The sequence below is a fragment of the Nerophis lumbriciformis genome, linkage group LG02 (assembly GCF_033978685.3).
Source record: "Nerophis lumbriciformis linkage group LG02, RoL_Nlum_v2.1, whole genome shotgun sequence".
Classification (NCBI taxonomy): domain Eukaryota; kingdom Metazoa; phylum Chordata; class Actinopteri; order Syngnathiformes; family Syngnathidae; genus Nerophis; species Nerophis lumbriciformis.
The window spans coordinates 67754501-67772500 of NC_084549.2; the positions used below are offsets into that span (position 1 = coordinate 67754501).

Consider the following 18000-nt stretch of genomic DNA (forward strand, 5'->3'; position numbering starts at 1 on the left):
GTTTTAAAATGTCTCTGACAATCTTGCACTTTCTGTTTTGGAAATGACATGAATGTTTGTGCCACTGCTTAATAACTCTTTAATAAATACACTTTTAGTTGTGATTTCCCTCTCTGCATGAAAGTTTAAAATGAGCATATATTAATGCAGTATGAAGAAGAATGTTTTAATGTAGACACATAGAATCATCATACAGCTGTGATTATATGCATCGAGTGTTCATTCAAGGCTAAGGCAAAATATCCAGATATATATCGAGATATTAAATAAAAGGCCATATCGCCCAGCCCTACTTCCAAGTGTGAAGATGGAGACTTTTGTCAAGGCCAGAAGCAATTACTCATGTTTACTTTGTCTCGTGTGAAAATCAGTTTCACTTCATCAACGAAAATTGAGGCTCCACTGTATATGGAAGCATCTTATTCCAACACCTTGTCTCCAGTTAGTGTGATAACACACACACCCACACACACACACACACACAGGAAATAACATTTACACACATGTAATTGTGGTAATATCTCAGCATGTCAATCAAGGGTTAACCTCTCCATCATTACACTCACTAGTGTGTGTGTGTGTGTTGTTTACATGTACGTTCAATGCCTAATACAGTGTGTACATGTGTGTCGGGTACACAATGTTCATTCATGCCAGCTGCACCGAGCACATTAGACTTGCAAGAAGGGGGCGTGTCCCTATGTGCGTTACGCTTCATTTACACCGAAGGCATAACACACTGCAGGCGTGTTATGTGCGCGCACACACACACACACACACACACACATACACACACACACACACACACACATGACTTCATCGGATCAAACACTCAAGTGATGTTGAATGTGACACAAACACGTCACCATCATGCTAACAACATTACACAGATCACCACGCAATGGAAGTTCGTTCACAAATCAAGCAATTAAGTACAAGTTACTCATCAAAACAAGTTGTTCTACTGCGTGTACATCGTTACTAAGTACTAGTTACTCATCAAAACAAGTTGTTCTACTGCGTGTACATCATTACTAAATACTAGCTACTCATCAAAACAAGTTCTACTGCATGTACATCATTACTAAGTATTACCTACTCATCAAAACAAGTTATTCTACTGCGTGTACATCATTAATAAGTACTAGTTACTCATCAAAACAAGTTCTACTGCATGTGCATCATTATTAAGTACTAGTTACTCATCACAACAAGTTCTACTGCATATATATCATTACTAAGTACGAGTTACTCATCAAAACAATTTATACTGCATGTACATCATTAATAAGTAATAGTTACTCATCAAAACCAGTTCTACTGCATGTACATCATTAATAAGTACTAGTTACTCATCAAAACAAGTTCTACTGCATATACATCATTACTAAGTACTAGTTACTCATCACAACAAGTTATACTGCATATATATCATTACTAAGTACTAGTTACTCATCAAAACAAGTTATACTGCATGTGCATCATTATTAAGTACTAGTTACTCATCACAACAAGTTCTACTGCATATACATCATTACTAAGTACTAGTTACTCATCAAAACAATTTATACTGCATGTACATCATTAATAAGTACTAGCTACTCATCAAAACAAGTTCTACTGCATGTACATCATTAATAAGTACTAGCTACTCATCAAAACAAGTTCTACTGCATATACATCATTATTAAGTACTAGTTGGTCATCAAAACAAGTTATACTGCATGTACATCATTAATAAGTACTAGTTACTCATCAAAACAAGTTCTACTGCATGTGCATCATTATTAAGTACTAGTTACTCATCACAACAAGTTCTACTGCATATATATCATTACTAAGTACTAGTTACTCATCAAAACAATTTATAATGCATGTACATCATTAATAAGTACTAGTTACTCATCAAAACCAGTTCTACTGCATGTACATCATTAATAAGTACTAGCTACTCATCAAAACAAGTTCTACTGCATATACATCATTACTAAGTACTAGTTGCTCATCAAAACAAGTTATACTGCATGTACATCATTAATAAGTACTAGTTACTCATCAAAACAAGTTCTACTGCATGTACATCATTAATAAGTACTAGCTACTCATCAAAACAAGTTCTACTGCATATACATCATTATTAAGTACTAGTTGGTCATCAAAACAAGTTATACTGCATGTACATCATTAATAAGTACTAGTTACTCATCAAAACAAGTTCTACTTCATGTGCATCATTATTAAGTACTAGTTACTCATCACAACAAGTTCTACTGCATATATATCATTACTAAGTACTAGTTACTCATCAAAACAAGTTATACTGCATGTACATCATTAATAAGTACTAGTTACTCATCAAAACCAGTTCTACTGCATGTACATCATTAATAAGTACTAACTACTCATCAAAACAAGTTCTACTGCATATACATCATTACTAAGTACTAGTTGCTCATCAAAACAAGTTATACTGCATGTACATCATTAATAAGTACTAGTTACTCATCAAAACAAGTTCTACTGCATGTGCATCATTATTAAGTACTAGTTACTCATCACAACAAGTTGTACTGCATATACATCATTACTAAGTACTAGTTACTCATCAAAACAATTTATACTGCATGTACATCATTAATAAGTACTAGTTACTCATCAAAACAAGTTCTACTGCATGTACATCATTATTAAGTACTAGTTACTCATCAAAACAAGTTGTTCTACTGCATGTACATCATTAAGTACTAGTTACTCATGAAAACAAGTTGTACTTCGTGTACGTCATTAATAAGTACTAGTTACTCATCAAAACAAGTTCTACTGCATGCACATCATTACTAAGTACAAGTTACTCATCAAAACAAGTTGTTCTACTGTTTGTACATCATTAATAAGTACTAGTTACTGATCAAAACAAGCTGTTTTACTACGTGTACATCATTAATAAGTACTAGTTACTCATTAAAACAAGCTGTTCTCCTATGTGTTCATCATTAATAAGTACAAGTTACTCATCAAAAAACAAGTTATACTGCGTGTACATCATAAATAAGTATTACTTATCAAAACGAGTTCTACTGCATAAACATCGTTACTAAGTACTAGTTACTCAGGAAAACCAGTTCTACTATGTGTACATCATTAATAAGTACTAGTTACTCATCAAAACAAGTTATACTGCATGTACATCATTACTAAGTACTAGTTACTTATCAAAACAAGTTCTACTGTGAGTACATCATTAATAAGTACTAGTTACTCATCAAAACAAATTATAATACATGTACATCATTACTAAGTACTAGTTACTTATCAAAATAAGTTATTCTGCTGCGTGCACATCATTAATAAGTACTAGTTACACATCAAAATAAATACTGTGTGCACATCATTACTAAACAAATACTGTGTGCACATCATTGCTAAGTAATAGTTACTCATCAAAACAAGTTATACTGCATGTACATCATTAATAAGTACTAATTACTCATCAAAACAAGTTGTTCTACTGTGTGTACATAATTAATAAGTACTAGTTACTCATCAAAACAAGTTTTTCTACTGCGTGGACATAATAAGTACTAGTTAATCATCAGAACAAGCTGTTCTACTGCATCTACATCATTAGTAAGTACTAGTTACTCATCAAAACAGGTTCTACTACATATACATAATTAATAAGTGCTAATTACTCATCAAAACAAGCTGTTCTACTGCATGTACATTATTAATAAGTACTAGTTACTAGTCAAAACAAGTTATACTGCCTGTACATTAATAAGTACTAATTACTGTGTGTACATCATTACTAAGTACTAATTATTCATCAAAACAAGTTGTTGTACTGTGTGTACATCATTAATAAGTACTAATTACTCATCAAAACAAGTTTTTCTACTGCGTGTACATCATTAAGTACTATTACCAATCAATACAAGTAGTTCTACTGCGTGTACATCATTAATAATAATACATAACTGCTGTATGATGTTCATAAGTGAAGAAACATCATCATCAGCGACAAAGTGACGCCTCAGTGCATGCCAGCACGGCGTGACCTAGTACACTTCGCCGTGCGCGGAGACGCCAACGCAGCCGCCGGCCAGGGTCACGGGGTCGCGCCTAGACGTGACTGCCTGGAACGGCGTGCGCACAGGAAGTGATGTCAGCCACCACATGCATGGAAGCAGGAGCTCAAGTACAAATAGAGGTTGAGATGATGCGGCAGCACGTTTGGGAGACGCACAAAAAATATGGAAAAGACATCTTAATTGTGTGTGTGTGTGTGTGTGTGTGTGTGTGTGTGTGTGTGTGTGTGTGTGTGTGTGTGTGTGTGTGTGTGTGTGTGTGTGTGTGTGTGTGTGTGTGTGTGTGTGTGCGAGTAATTGTCCGCCCAATTATCACATTTGTCAGTCTCATGTGAACTATAGTTGCACTTCTGAGACATGAGATGGCAGTAGTGTATAGTTTGGCCTGTTGGCTGGTCAGTTCTTTTCTGAATCTCGTCTTTTGTTGCGCCATAAAAAGTGTTAATACTCTAAATATTGAACTTTTTACATCACCAGCTGTTTGGCCGTACCAAGCTTCTTAGTTGTCGTTTTCATAAAGAAATTTGGAGGTACTGAAATCGCCATGTAAAATCGCTAATGATAATCAGTAGCATGTCTGTATATGTATATTAGCATCAAGCTAGCACATTTTTTAAAAATGGGAGCCTTACATTACTTAGACTGGAGTGTTTTTTAAGTGAATTACTTTATAGGCATTGTCCAAACTTTTTGACTGGGGGGCCGCATTCACTGGGTTGAGAAAATTTGGCGAGGGGCCAAAAGCAGACTGACTGCAAAGTAACGATGTGTGTGTGTGTGTGTGTGTGTGTGTGTGTGTGTGTGTGTGTGTGTGTGTGTGTGTGTGTGTGTGTGTGTGTGTGTGTGTGTGTATGTGTGTATGTATATATATATATATATATATACTGTAATGTGTAGATATGTATGTAATGTATATATATATATATATATATATATATATATATATATATATATATGTGTATATACTGTATATGTATATATTTGTCATATATACTGTATATATGTATGATATATATATATATGTATGTATGTATGATATATATGCATGATATATATATATATACAGTATATATATACATATGTATGTATGTATGTATGTATGAGATATATATATATATATATATATATATATATATATATATATATATATATATATATATATATATATATATATATATATATATATATATATATATGAAGCCTATATATGTATAATTAGTTATTAAGAGTATGTTAAATTTCAACTCCTACCTTGTTTACTTCTGTGACAACCTCCTTAAGGTTTTTTTTAACCAATCAAAGATCTCAAGCAGCTAAAATGCGCCAAACATGGACAAGTGTGTAGCATTTTTCCAATTGCGCATTTTATATAGCTTTATATACCCATATATTAGATTTATATGGGTGTAATTTTGTTTGTTTTTATGTTGATTGGACATTTTTTTGTAATATTCACATTTAAAGTTCAATGAGCAGGTCATGTTAAGTATGATCATGTTTGTTGAATTTTTGTGCTGGTTGATTTTTTTTTTCATGACTAGGGAAGGTTGTTTGAATCAGGTCATATAAGTAATTATGTGCTATGTTGGATGAGTTACTATCGTCGGCCACCAGATGGTGACAAAATGGCAGCTGTCTGACGGCCAAGATTGCTTATTGAAATGGTGCCGTCTGTCTCGTGGGCCAAATTAAAGACGACGGCGGGCCGCACTTACACGCAGGCCGTAATTTGGACACCCCTGACCTCGAGGTAGTGTGGTTGAGTCTGCTGGAGTGATTGGCACGTGCCAAACTGGTGACAGGGCGTGACGTCCGGTACCGTAACTTGCCACCATTGGATTTTACCCAAATTGCTGCACATTACGACCGGCACAAAAAAAAGTAGCGGATTCCCTACCCATGTAACTGTAAAGGAGCGATGGCATGGCCATTGTCTATGTTGTGTTAGCATGCTGATGTTTGTAAGCCCCGCCCCCACATGAATTATGAATGTCAGTGATCAAACACAGTCAATGAACTGGGTTTGTGCGTTAATTATGTGTGTGTGTGCGTGTGTGTGTGTGTGTGTGTGTGTGTGTGCTCACCCATGCTGTTGGTGGCGCTGCACCACATGAGCAGACAGGCGGTGCACAGCAGGTTGAGAGAACCGAACAGCAGGATCCTCCATGACTGCAACACACAAACAAGCATGTCACCTGTTGAACACACTCGCCAGGTGAGCCCCGAGTATGGCGGGAAATCACTGCCCAGGCTCCACAAACACACAACCATTCAAAAAAATGGTTCTTCCATTGCAAGTATAAATCATTTTCTGCAAGTAAAAAAAAAAGATCCATGTAACGATGAAAAAAAACGTCTTCAATTAGAAAACGACACAATTTTCTCCAAGGTAAAACTTTTGTCAGTAATATTTCACCCTGCACTCAGAGCACCTGTAATTCACACGCTACGACAGGTGGCGATTTTAAGGCTGTCAGAAATACTGGTATTTGCGCATGGTGCCGTCCACCAAAAATAAGAAAACAGAAGAAGCAGGGTGGAGAATAAAATGGCGGACAGAAGAGAAAGGAAACTTACAGGTTAACTTATTTCCCCTCTCTTCTGTCCGCCATTTTACTCCCTACCATGCTTCTTCTTGTTGTTTTTGGCGAAAGGCACCATGCGCAAATAACAGTAGCCCTGACGGCCTTGAATTGACTCAGCAGCACCATCTGTGGTCGAAGAGTGTGATTTACAGGTGCTCTGAGTGCAGGTGTGTAGTTCGTGCGGGGTGGAATATTACTGACAAAAGTTTTAAAAATGTACTTGCCGACAAAAAATGTTGCTTGGAGAAAATTGTTTTTTTACTTGCAAATTGTTTTTTTACTTACATAATTTTTTTTTTACTTGCGCATCGTTTTTTTTTTAACCTGCAACAAAATTTGCTTTTCCACTTGCAGAAAATTGTTTTTAAACTGCAAATGTTTTTTTAATGGAAGAAAATTGTTTTTATGCTAGCAATTCATTTTTTGAATTGAAAAATTTGTTTAACTTGTGAATCGTTTTTTAATTGAAAAAGATAGTTTCATAACTTCTGAATTATTTTTTACGTGCAGAAAAAAAGTTTTACTTGCAAAAAAGTTTTTTTTGTTAAAATGTTAAAAATAATTTTTTACATGTAAAAACGTGTGAATCATTTTGTTTACGTGCAGAAAATTGTTTTTATTTCTGTGAATCACTTTTTTAATTAAAGAAAAAAAAATTTTTCCTTGCTAAGTTTTTTTACTTAAAAATAAAGTGTTTTACTTGCAAATCAATTTTATTTACCTGCAAAAATGTATTTTTATACTTGCAAATCCATCCATTTTCTACCGCTTATTCCCTTTTGAGGTCGCGGGGGGCGCTGGAGCCTATCTCAGCTACAATCGGGCGGAAGGCGGGGTACACCCTGGACAAGTCGCCACCTCATCGCAGGGCCAACACAGATAGACAGACAACATTCACACTCACATTCACACACTAAGGCCAATTTAGTGTTGCCAATCAACTTATCCCCAGGTGCATGTTTTTGGAGGTGGGAGGAAGCCGGAGTACCCGGAGGGAACCCACGCAGTCACGGGGAGAACATGCAAACTCCACACAGAAAGATCCCGCAATTCGTTTTTTAATTGAAAAAGATTGTTTCATAACTTCTGAATTATTGTTTAAGTGCAGAAAACATTTTTTTTACTTGCGAAACGTTTAAACTTTTTTTTACTTGCGAATTGTTTTGTTTACTTGCAGAAAATTGTTTTTATATCTGTGAATCACTTTTTTAAATTGACTAAAACAAATGTTTTTTTCACTTGCAAATTGCTTTTTTAACTTAAAGATAATTGTTTTTATATTTGAAAATATTTTTTTAATTAAGGAAGTTTTTTTTACTTGCAAATTGTTTTTCAATTGAAGAAAATTGTTTTTATACTTGTGAATCGTTTTTTAATTGAAAAAAATTGTTTCATAACTTCTGAATTATTTTTAACGTGCAGAAAAATGTTTTTTTTTACTTGCAACATTTTTTTAATTAACTTTTTTTTAACTTGCAAATAATGTTTTACAATTAAAAAACTGTTTTACTTCGAATCGTTTTGTTTACTTGCAGAAAATTGTTTTTATATCTGTGAATCACTTTTTAATTGACTAAAATAGTTTTTTTTACTTGCAAATTGCTTTTTTATTAAAGAAAATAGATTTTTACTTGCAAATTGTTTTTTAATTGAAGAAAATTGTTTTTATACTTGTGAATTGTTTTTTTAATTGAAAAAGATTTTTTCATCATTTCTGAATTACTTTCTACGTGCAGAAAAATGTTTACTTGCGAAATGTTTTTGGGTTTTTTCAAATGTTTTTACATGTAAAAAAAATTGTTGTACTCGCTGTTAATCACTTTTTTAATTTATTAAAATAGTTTTTTTAACTTGCAAATCATTTTTTAATTAAAGAAAATATTTTTTTACTTGCCAATCTTTTTTTTTAATTAAACAAAACTGTTTTTTAAAACATGCAAATACTTTTTTATTTGAATAAAATATATTTTTTTACATGGAAATCACTTTTTTTACTTGAAGATAATTGTGGTTTTTTTTGCTTGCAGATCGCTTTTTTTTTACCTGCAAAAAATTATTTTTATACTTGCAAATAGTTTTATTAATTGAAGAACATTGTTTTTATACTTTCGAATTGATTTTAACTTTCGAATCGTTGGGCGTGAGTAAAACCGTGTTTGTGGAATTTCACAGTAATTTCCCTCCATACCCGCTCCTGTGGTCACATGACCACGGCGGTGGATGTTGCATAAAGGGTGGCAGTCATCAAAGTTGTGGTCCGTGCGAGGCGGAGCAGACATTCCTCATGGGACTTGGGCGTCATCAGCAGGGTTTCCCCGTCACACTAGAGACTGTCTGGCAGGTGACCAGCGGCGCTCTAATCCGCATCCAAACCTACAAACCCACTGGACTCGGCCTGACTTCCTGCCCTGTAGTCGACCCGACCTGCCGGGGGATTTGGCTGAACAATCGGCCCCTCCCACGTCTGCATGTGTGGTCGAGTTCCCCGCAAACTTAAAACGGCGCCAGGGTGAAAGGTCAAGCTCCCCCCCCCCTGCATATGCACATTAACGCTGTTCAAGATGGACGCCGGCGAGCTGATGCAGTTTATCTTTCAAGAAGAAGACGCTCGGCTCAGCAGAGCCGCTGAGTGGTTTTCTGTGTCAGACGGAGGAGAAGCAAGAACTGGAACAAGGGAAGGTGTGTGTGTGTGTGTGTGTGTGTGTGTGTGTGTGTGTGTGTGTGTGTGTGTGTGTGTGTGTGTGTGTGTCTGGCCTGTCACATCGCATGGGCCTCATATGCTGTTGCTAGCAGAGCAGAGTGCTGTGAAATCTACAATTACGCCGTGTGCTGTGTTATGACAGCGCCGAGGCGTCTGGTGACAGTACTAGCCGGCCACGTGCGCGCGCGTGCACCCGCGTGCACGTGTGTGGGCAAACAGAGAGGCGGCGCTCGGACACGACGCCGCCCCTCCCCCGCCTCACGTACACACGGCGCCCGGGGGAAAGAGAGGCGTTTCGCATCCCGGCGCTCCGCTGCCCCCTTCTGGCGGACCGCCGCCCGTCCTTGGCGGCGCCACCACGACAAATCGCGCCGCCGGCGCACCACGTGACGGCGTCATGGCGAGCCGAGGTCATGGCGTGGTCAAGGTTTAGGAGCGTCCCAAAAAAACTGGGGGAAGAGAAGCAGGCACATCCACCTCATACAAATGAAATTGTTTTTTTCTTCAATTAGAAAACTATTTGCATGTGAAAACACAATTTTGCACTCAGAGCACCTGTAATTCACACGCTACGACAGGTGGCGATTTTAAGGCCATCAGAGATACTGGTATTTGCGCATGGTGCCGTCCACCAAAAATAAGAAAACAGAAGACGCAGGGTGGAGAATAAAATGGCGGACAGAAGAGAAAGGAAACTTACAGGTTAACTTACTTCCCCTCTCTTCTGTCCGCCATTTTATTCCCTACCATGCTTCTTGTTGTTATTTTTGGCGAAAGGCACCATGCGCAAATAACAGTAGCCCTGACGGCCTTGAATTGACTCAGCAGCACCACCTGTGGTCATAGAGTGTGAATTACAGGTGTTCTGAGTGCAGGTGTGTAGTTCGTGCAAGGTGGAATATTACTGACTAAAGTTTTAACAATTTACTTGCAGACAAAAATTGTTGCGTGGAGAAAATAATGTTTTTTTTACTTGCAAATTGTATTTTTACTTACATAATAATTTGTTTTTTTAACCTGCAACAAAATTTGCTTTTTCACTTGCAGAAATGTGTTTTTAAATTGCGAATGTTTTTTTTAATTGAAGAAAATTGTTTTTATACTTGCAATTAATTTTTTTGATTGAAAAATTCTGTTTTTTTAACTTGTGAATAGTTTTTTGATTGAAAAAGATTGTTTCATAACTTCTGAAAAAAAATTTACGTGCAGAAAAATGTTTTTTTACTTGCAAAAATGTTTTTTAATTAAAATGTTTTTTACTTGCAAATAATTTTTTACATGTAAAAACGTGTGAATCATTTTGTTTACTTGCAGAAAATTGTTTTTATTTCTGTGAATCACTTTTTTAATTAAAGAAAATAGTTGCATTTTTTTTTTAACTAAAAATAAAGTGTTTTACTTGCAAATCAATTTTATTTACCTGCAAAAATGTATTCTTATACTTGCAAATCGTTTTTTAATTAAAGAAAATTGTTTTTACACTTGCAATTTGTTTTTTTAATTGGAAAAAAAAACTTTTTTTTTTTTACTTGTGAATCGTTTTTTAATTGAAAAAGATTGTTTCATAACTTCTGAATTATTGTTTACGTGCAGAAAAAAATGTTTTACTTGCGAATGTTCAAACTTTTTTTTTACTTGCGAATTGTTTTTTGTTTACTTGCAGAAAATTAATAATCATAATTCATAATCACGGGAGACATCTCGGCTTTCGCTGCTTCCAACGCCGTTGGCTCGCGGGGCAGAACTTTCTAATCCCAGGCTGTGTGTGTGTGTCCGCCACAATAACACACCATCTTTCTTCGAGTGACACGTCTGGCTCACAGCACGGCTGTACCAATTGTGGCCTCCAACTAGGGTTGTACGGTATACCGGTATTAGTATAGTACCGTGATACTAATGAATCATATTCAGTACTATACCGCCTCTAAAAAGTACCAGTACTGACCTCCCGGGCCCTGTCGTCGTCACGTCGTGACATTGCTGGTTTTATGAGCAGATGAGCATGTTCGGCAGCGCACAATCACAGAGTACTTACAAGGAGACACAGTGTGTAGACAGAAAAGGGAGAACGGACGCATTTTGGCTTAAAAACTAACGATAAATGTGAAGTTATAACACTGAAACGCCCTCAGGAAGAGGTGCTTTAAGACATGGCTAGCTAGCTAGCTAGCGGTTAACGTCCAACCGCAGTCGGCGGTGTTTTAGCTACTTCTAAATCACTAATCCTCGCCCCCATGGCGACAAATAAAGTAAGTTTCTTACAAGTATCATCCCTGCAGGACGAGGAATAGCTAAACATGTTTCACTACACACCGTAGCTCACCGGCGTCACAATGTAAACAAACTCCATGGGTGGATCTACACCTGACATCCACTGTAATGATACCAAGTACAGGAGCATATCTAGTCGATACTACTATAATTACATCGATATTTTTTTGCATCACATCTCCTATCCCAACAGCACTGGGGTGGAAGGCAGGGTACAGCCTGGACAAGTCGAATGATAGAATTAATAAATGAATGAATGCATGGATGGACAAATGAATGAAATAAATAATTTAATAATGAATGGATGAACGAATGAATTCTGCTTGGTCTTCACTGAGTGACCATGCACACGCCTGCAATTGGCTCAACATGTGGCGTGTTGCCAGCGTCAATAGGCTACATAGTGGAAGGGGCGGGACTAACGTGGTGGTGTAAAGTAGCGAGCAGTAAATATTGTGATGGTCTTCTCCAATAAGCGCACAATGATGGTAGTAGCTACTACACTGTCAAGATGCCTGTGCTCAGAAAGTAGGAACAAAGTACACTTACTGACTTTTTGAAGAGTACACTTACCCGTCTATCTGAGGCGACCAATCGGAATTCTTGCAGGAGTTTTCCAGAAAATGACCTGTGTGTCTTCCTGAAGGGATGAATGGTGCCCTGCAAATGGCGAACAAGCCTCACTTTACAGAGCCAACATGTTGTACAGGAAGTGCCGCTGGATACATAACTTGGCCCACGTCGCCGCCTAGAGGCGCGTTGGGGCTTTGCACAAAGTGTCGGCACAAATAGAAGAGTTTAAAGGGGAAGTGCTCCTTTTATAAAATGCTGTCTATCATTCACAATCCTTATGTATACAAACACATGCTTTTCTTTTTCATGCATTCTAAGTCATAAATAAACATTAGCAAAAGTCAGCTAACAATGGAGCCAGTGGAAATCGCACTAAACTGTTACGTCTTGGACGCATGGTTGAGATTGTTGTGTTCCTTCCAAGGCAGAAGACAAGCAGGAGCGGTGTGCAGGTAAGATTTAAGTATATTTAATAAATAAAAGGCAGGACAAAAATACAAAACTGAGGACGCCAGCAAGCGTGGAGCTAAACAAAAACCAAAATGTCACCAAGGGTGAAAAAAACGGGATTCTGGTCGGCAGAATAATATAAAGAGCGAGGAGCAAAAACAGGAGGACGTAAATGTTGCCTATTGCAAACATTGACCCAGGACTTACTGTTGGGTGACAGGAAACTATAAAGGGGAGTGATTAGCCAAAACACCTGGTGGAAACACTAATTGCAAAACTAAGACAGGTGAGGAGAATCAGTGCCCATGGAAACCAACAATAAACAGGGAAAGAGGGTGCACCCAGGAAACCGACTAAAACCAGAAACATAACATAAATCATGCCATGATCCGGGTAACGGATCATGACACTAAACATCCAAAAACATCCATCAAGGTTTTATATACACGCTGTAATGTAATAACATTCATAATAACACGTAATATTTACATATTGTCATCATTTCAAGCATACGGCGGCGTATTCATTTCACAGACGCATCACAACGTTCACTTTCCCTTCGACAACAACAACACTACTAATCATGGCAGACTTGATGAGAGACAACAAAGACTACTTTGGGACAAATGATGATCCAGAAACTTCTATTTTTGATCCTGAATATAAGGAGGGATGACCTACAAGTTTTAAGCCTCTTGTCCACACGTAGACACATACTTGTGTCTTTAAAAACGCAGGCTTTTACAAACGCTGGCCAAAGTGTAGAGTTCCAAAACCAAGCCTATGCGTGTACATGGCACAAACGTAGTACTTGTGATGACGTCACTGTTGTGCGCTGTCATTTCCAAGCTCAACAACACTGCCTTGCTGGCTTTAAACACACTATAAGAGGACTTAATGTATATTTGAACTAGGGCTGGGCGATATATCGATATACTCAATATATCGCGGGTTTGTCTCTGTGCGATATAGAAAATGACTATATATATATTCGAGTATACGTTCTCACGCAGTTGGTTTTGGCTGCGAGCATTACACTACAGGCTCTTCTCACTCTTTGTTGTCTCTCTTTCTCACAGAGACGTAAAACAAGCGCACCTTCTTACATGAGTCACATACGTATACGCCCTCGCGGAGCAGAGTGGTTGCAGCATGGGTAACGTTAGCTGTGGTGCGAGTGGTAATACGAGAGAAAGAAGGTGCGAATCTGGTAACAAATGAAGGAAGAACTAATTCCCAAGAAAAACAGCACGGGGTCCATCGTCTGGCGGTGGTTTGGCTTCAAGCGGGAAGATGTTGAACAGACAACCGTACTTTGTCAAGTGTGGGGCAAAAGCGTTGCTACAAAAAGTAGCATTACTGCTAATATGTAGCATCATTTGAAAAGTCACCCGCTAAAGAATGAAGAGTGTTTGAAACTCCGCATGTCAACATCTCCGTTCGGTGCCACACCAACAAAATGCAGAGGCAACCATTTCCACATCAACACCGTATGAAACAAATAGTCAACAAGAGAAGGAGATAACGTCCGCAGGAACCTACCACATAGCGAAGGACATACACTATTTGATTTCCTATTATGCAGCTCTTTTTTATTTGACAGTTATTGAAATATCTTGTGTGACATCATGCACAAAAGTGCACTTTTTTTGTTTTAAACTATTGTAGTGGCGTTCTGTACAAAAAGTGCACTTTAATTTAGTTTTGTTTTGATATGTCATCTTAGTGACATCATGCACAAAAGTGCACTCATAGCTTGTTTTAAAATGTCTCTGACAATCTTGCACTTTCTGTTTTGGAAATGACATGAATGTTTGTGCCACTGCTTAATAACTGTTTAATAAATACACTTTTGGTACATTGACTTAGTTGTGATTTCCCTCTCTGCATGAACGTTTAAAATGAGCATATATTAATGCAGAATGTTTTAATGTAGACACATAGAATCATCATACTGCTGTGATTATATGCATCAAGTGTTCATTCAAGGCTAAGGCAAAATATCCAGATATATATCGTGTATCGTGACATGGCCTAAAAATATTGAGATATTAAAAAAAGGCCATATCGGCCAGCCCTAGTTTGAACGTAAACAGGCAGCTATTTTCACGCAACATTAATAAAAAAGACACATCAAAATGGGCTTTGCGACACGCTAATGACAGTCCGCTGTTTTGTATACGATCGCTGTGGAACCTCCACCTGATGGGACAATTTTGATAAGCAAGACTGTTTGCTCTGTCATAAGAAAGGTGCAACATTATTTTATGTTTTTAGTCCTTATTTAATGACAAATCATGAAATTAACTTACATGTCTTGCGTCCATTTTTGTATGCGAGCGTGTAAAAAGCGGCCAAGTGTAATGACCGGGTGTTATAATGTTATAATGAAGTATCGCTTTTATTTTTGAAGAGCCGGATGTCCGGTGCGGGAAGTGTCTTCGCTGTTTTTTCGTTTGTTTACTTCCTCTTGTTTCGGACTTTTGAGTTGGAAGGCAATAGTTCTTCGCTGCTCCGTGTTTCTTCACTTTCTGTTGTAAAAATTATTCCTAAACGTTCTTAAATACTTGAAAAGTTGTGGGTACAAGTCACGTGTTGTTTTAAGTAGAGATGTCCGATAATGGCTTTTTTTGCTGATATCGTCCAACTCTTAATTACCGATTCCGATATCAACCGATACCGATATATACAGTCGTGGAATTAACACATTATTATACCTAATTTTGTTGTGATGCCCCGCTGGATGCATTAAACAATTTAACAAGGTTTTCCCAAAATAAATCAACTCAAATTATGGAAAAAAAATGCCAACATGGCACTGCCATATTTATTATTGAAGTCACAAAGTGCATTATTTTTTTTAACATGCCTCAAAACAGCAGCTTGGAATTTGGGACATGCTCTTCCTGAGAGAGTATGAGGAGGTTGAGGTGGGCGGGGTTGACGGGCGAGGTTTCGGGGTGGGGGTAGCGAGAGGTGTATATTGTAGCGTCCCGGAAGAGTTAGTGCTGCAAGGGGTTCTGGGTATTTATTCTGTTGTGTTTATGTTGTGTTACGGTGCGGATGTTCTCCCGAAATGTGTTTGTCATTCTTGTTTGGTGTGGGTTCACAGTGTGGTGCATATTTGTAACAGTGTTAAAGTTGTTTATACGGCCACCCTCAGTGTGCCCTGTATGGCTGTTGACCAAGTATGCATGGCATTCACTTGTGTGTGTGTGAAAAGCCGTAGATATTATGTGACTGGGCCGGCACACAAAAGCACGCCCCCAATATTGTTGTCTGGGTGGAAATTGTGAGAAATTCGGGAGAATGGTTGCCCCGGGAGATTTTCGGTAGGGGTACTAAAATTCGTGAGTCTCCCGGGAAAATCGTGAGGGTTGGCAAGTATGACTGGGAGACGCAACTGCTCTGTACTTCTCCCTACGTCCGTGTACCACTCCGTACAGCGGCGTTTTAAAAAGTCATACATTTTACTTTTTGAAACCGATACCGATAATTTCCGATATTACATTTTAAAGCATTTATCGGCCGATAATATCGGACATCTCTATTTTTTAGTGATTTATGGGTGGAATAGTGTACTCCCAAGAGCTGCATTGTTAGCCTCCTCTTACTTGCCATATTTTTCGAGTTAGGATGCATAAAATAAAAAGGAAAACATACGTGTTCTTGTCTTACAAAAGGATTGTGACTCATAGGCAAGATTCCATTTTTTCAAATGTGTCTTTTCTTTGGGGACAATGTTGAAGACACTCACCAAGACGTACGTGTCCTGCTTCTTCCGGTGCACGGGCAGGTCTGAGGAAAACATCAACAAATAAGTCACGTGACCACAAGACTAGGAAGTGTTCCAATTTAGAGCCAAACACACTAAATACATCTTGTAATAATAATAATAATAATAAATACTTACGCCACGACACAAACAAATTATAACAATTAAATAATTATCTGCTTGCTGAGAGCTATTTATTTAACAATATTCTTTATTTTACACCTATATTTCGTAAATTTGAGTCCTCCTGGGGGATGTGGCTCCTCCTCCTACAAGCAAGATTGATATCAAATTTAAAAAAGGAATTGAGTATATTTATCTTTAACCACGTAGTAACTTTACGTGAGGTCAGTATTGAGTATTGTAAAATATTATCTCCTTGGGAACAATTAATATTTGCCAGGAAACAAGCGGCCAGCTGGATTAAGGCTGTTGTTAGCAGTTAGCATGCTAGCACAACAAACCCGCTTCGTTGATGACGTCCACCGACACCATGTCGGGCTTGTCCAGCGCGCCCACTTTCCTCTCCGTCACCCCGGAAGGGACCACGTCCGGCTTCGGCCCCAACTTTCTGGGGTAAAAGTCCCCGACATTGTGGTACGACAGAGCCGCGGACGTGGACATGACGGAGTCCATTGCCTTCCCTTCCGCTTCGTCTTCGTCTTCTTCTGTTGCATAGAATAGACAGTACGCCTTAGCGACTGCATGTTGTACTGCCCCCTGCCGGTGGTTGTCACGAGGCTTCGCCGACTGGAACTTTTTAACGATTTCATTTTTGTAACGTTAAAAAAAAATGAAGATTACGAACAAAACACACATGATATTTCACACGTGCGATCTTACAGAAAAATAGTCATAACATTTATTTTATTTTATTATTATTTACGTATTGGTATGTATTGTGCTTGTACAATATGTGTAGTTTTTTCCTGAATTGCACTATTATATTGTTTACATATTCCTTATGTTTTTGTTATTGCATTATTCTATTATTGAGATATTATTTCTAATTTGTATTTCTTTCTTTAGCTGAATAGCTTTATTTTATTAATATATAATTTGTATATGTATTTATTCATGTATTATTTTATTCATAATGTACTTCTTGTTTTTCTTAATTGCACTATTGTATTATTATTATAATGTTTTTAATAAATATGTATTAGTTTATAGTTTTAAAATGCATTTATTTGTTAATTTTTACTTTTGCAATTTTATTTTTAAATTTGTATTCATACATTTATTATTCTGTTTATAATGCACGTATTCCTTATTTTTTGATTGACTGAATTATGTTGTTATAAATATATTCAGTATTATTCTTCACATTTAATAATTTAATATTTTTTTAATAATGTATTTATTTCCAATGTATGCGTAATTACACTATTCTGTTATTTATATACTATTCTTTATATGTACTGATGAATTATCTGATCTATAATGCCTTTATTGCTTTATTTATTCATTAAATTTACTTCTTTATTTCATCAGTATTTTTTTTTACCGATAATACTTGTAATCAATGTTCCTTCTAATGTTCCCTGAGCATTCACT

At 37.2% G+C, this 18000-nt stretch overlaps 1 protein-coding gene across 1 annotated transcript in view; it reads right to left on the reverse strand.

Annotated features, from left to right (window-relative positions):
• slc30a6 (solute carrier family 30 member 6) overlaps positions 1–17129 on the reverse strand; it is a 91519-nt gene extending 74390 nt beyond the window's left edge. The window contains exons 1-4 of the mRNA XM_061967895.1: positions 16908–17129; positions 16426–16466; positions 12219–12305; positions 6173–6257 (exon numbers count right to left, since the gene is read on the reverse strand). Coding sequence (XP_061823879.1) covers positions 6173–6257; positions 12219–12305; positions 16426–16466; positions 16908–17079 — 385 coding nt within the window. The 5' untranslated portion in view covers positions 17080–17129. The remainder of the gene's footprint in view (positions 1–6172; positions 6258–12218; positions 12306–16425; positions 16467–16907) is intronic.
• Between the last annotated feature and the right edge of the window lie 871 nt (positions 17130–18000).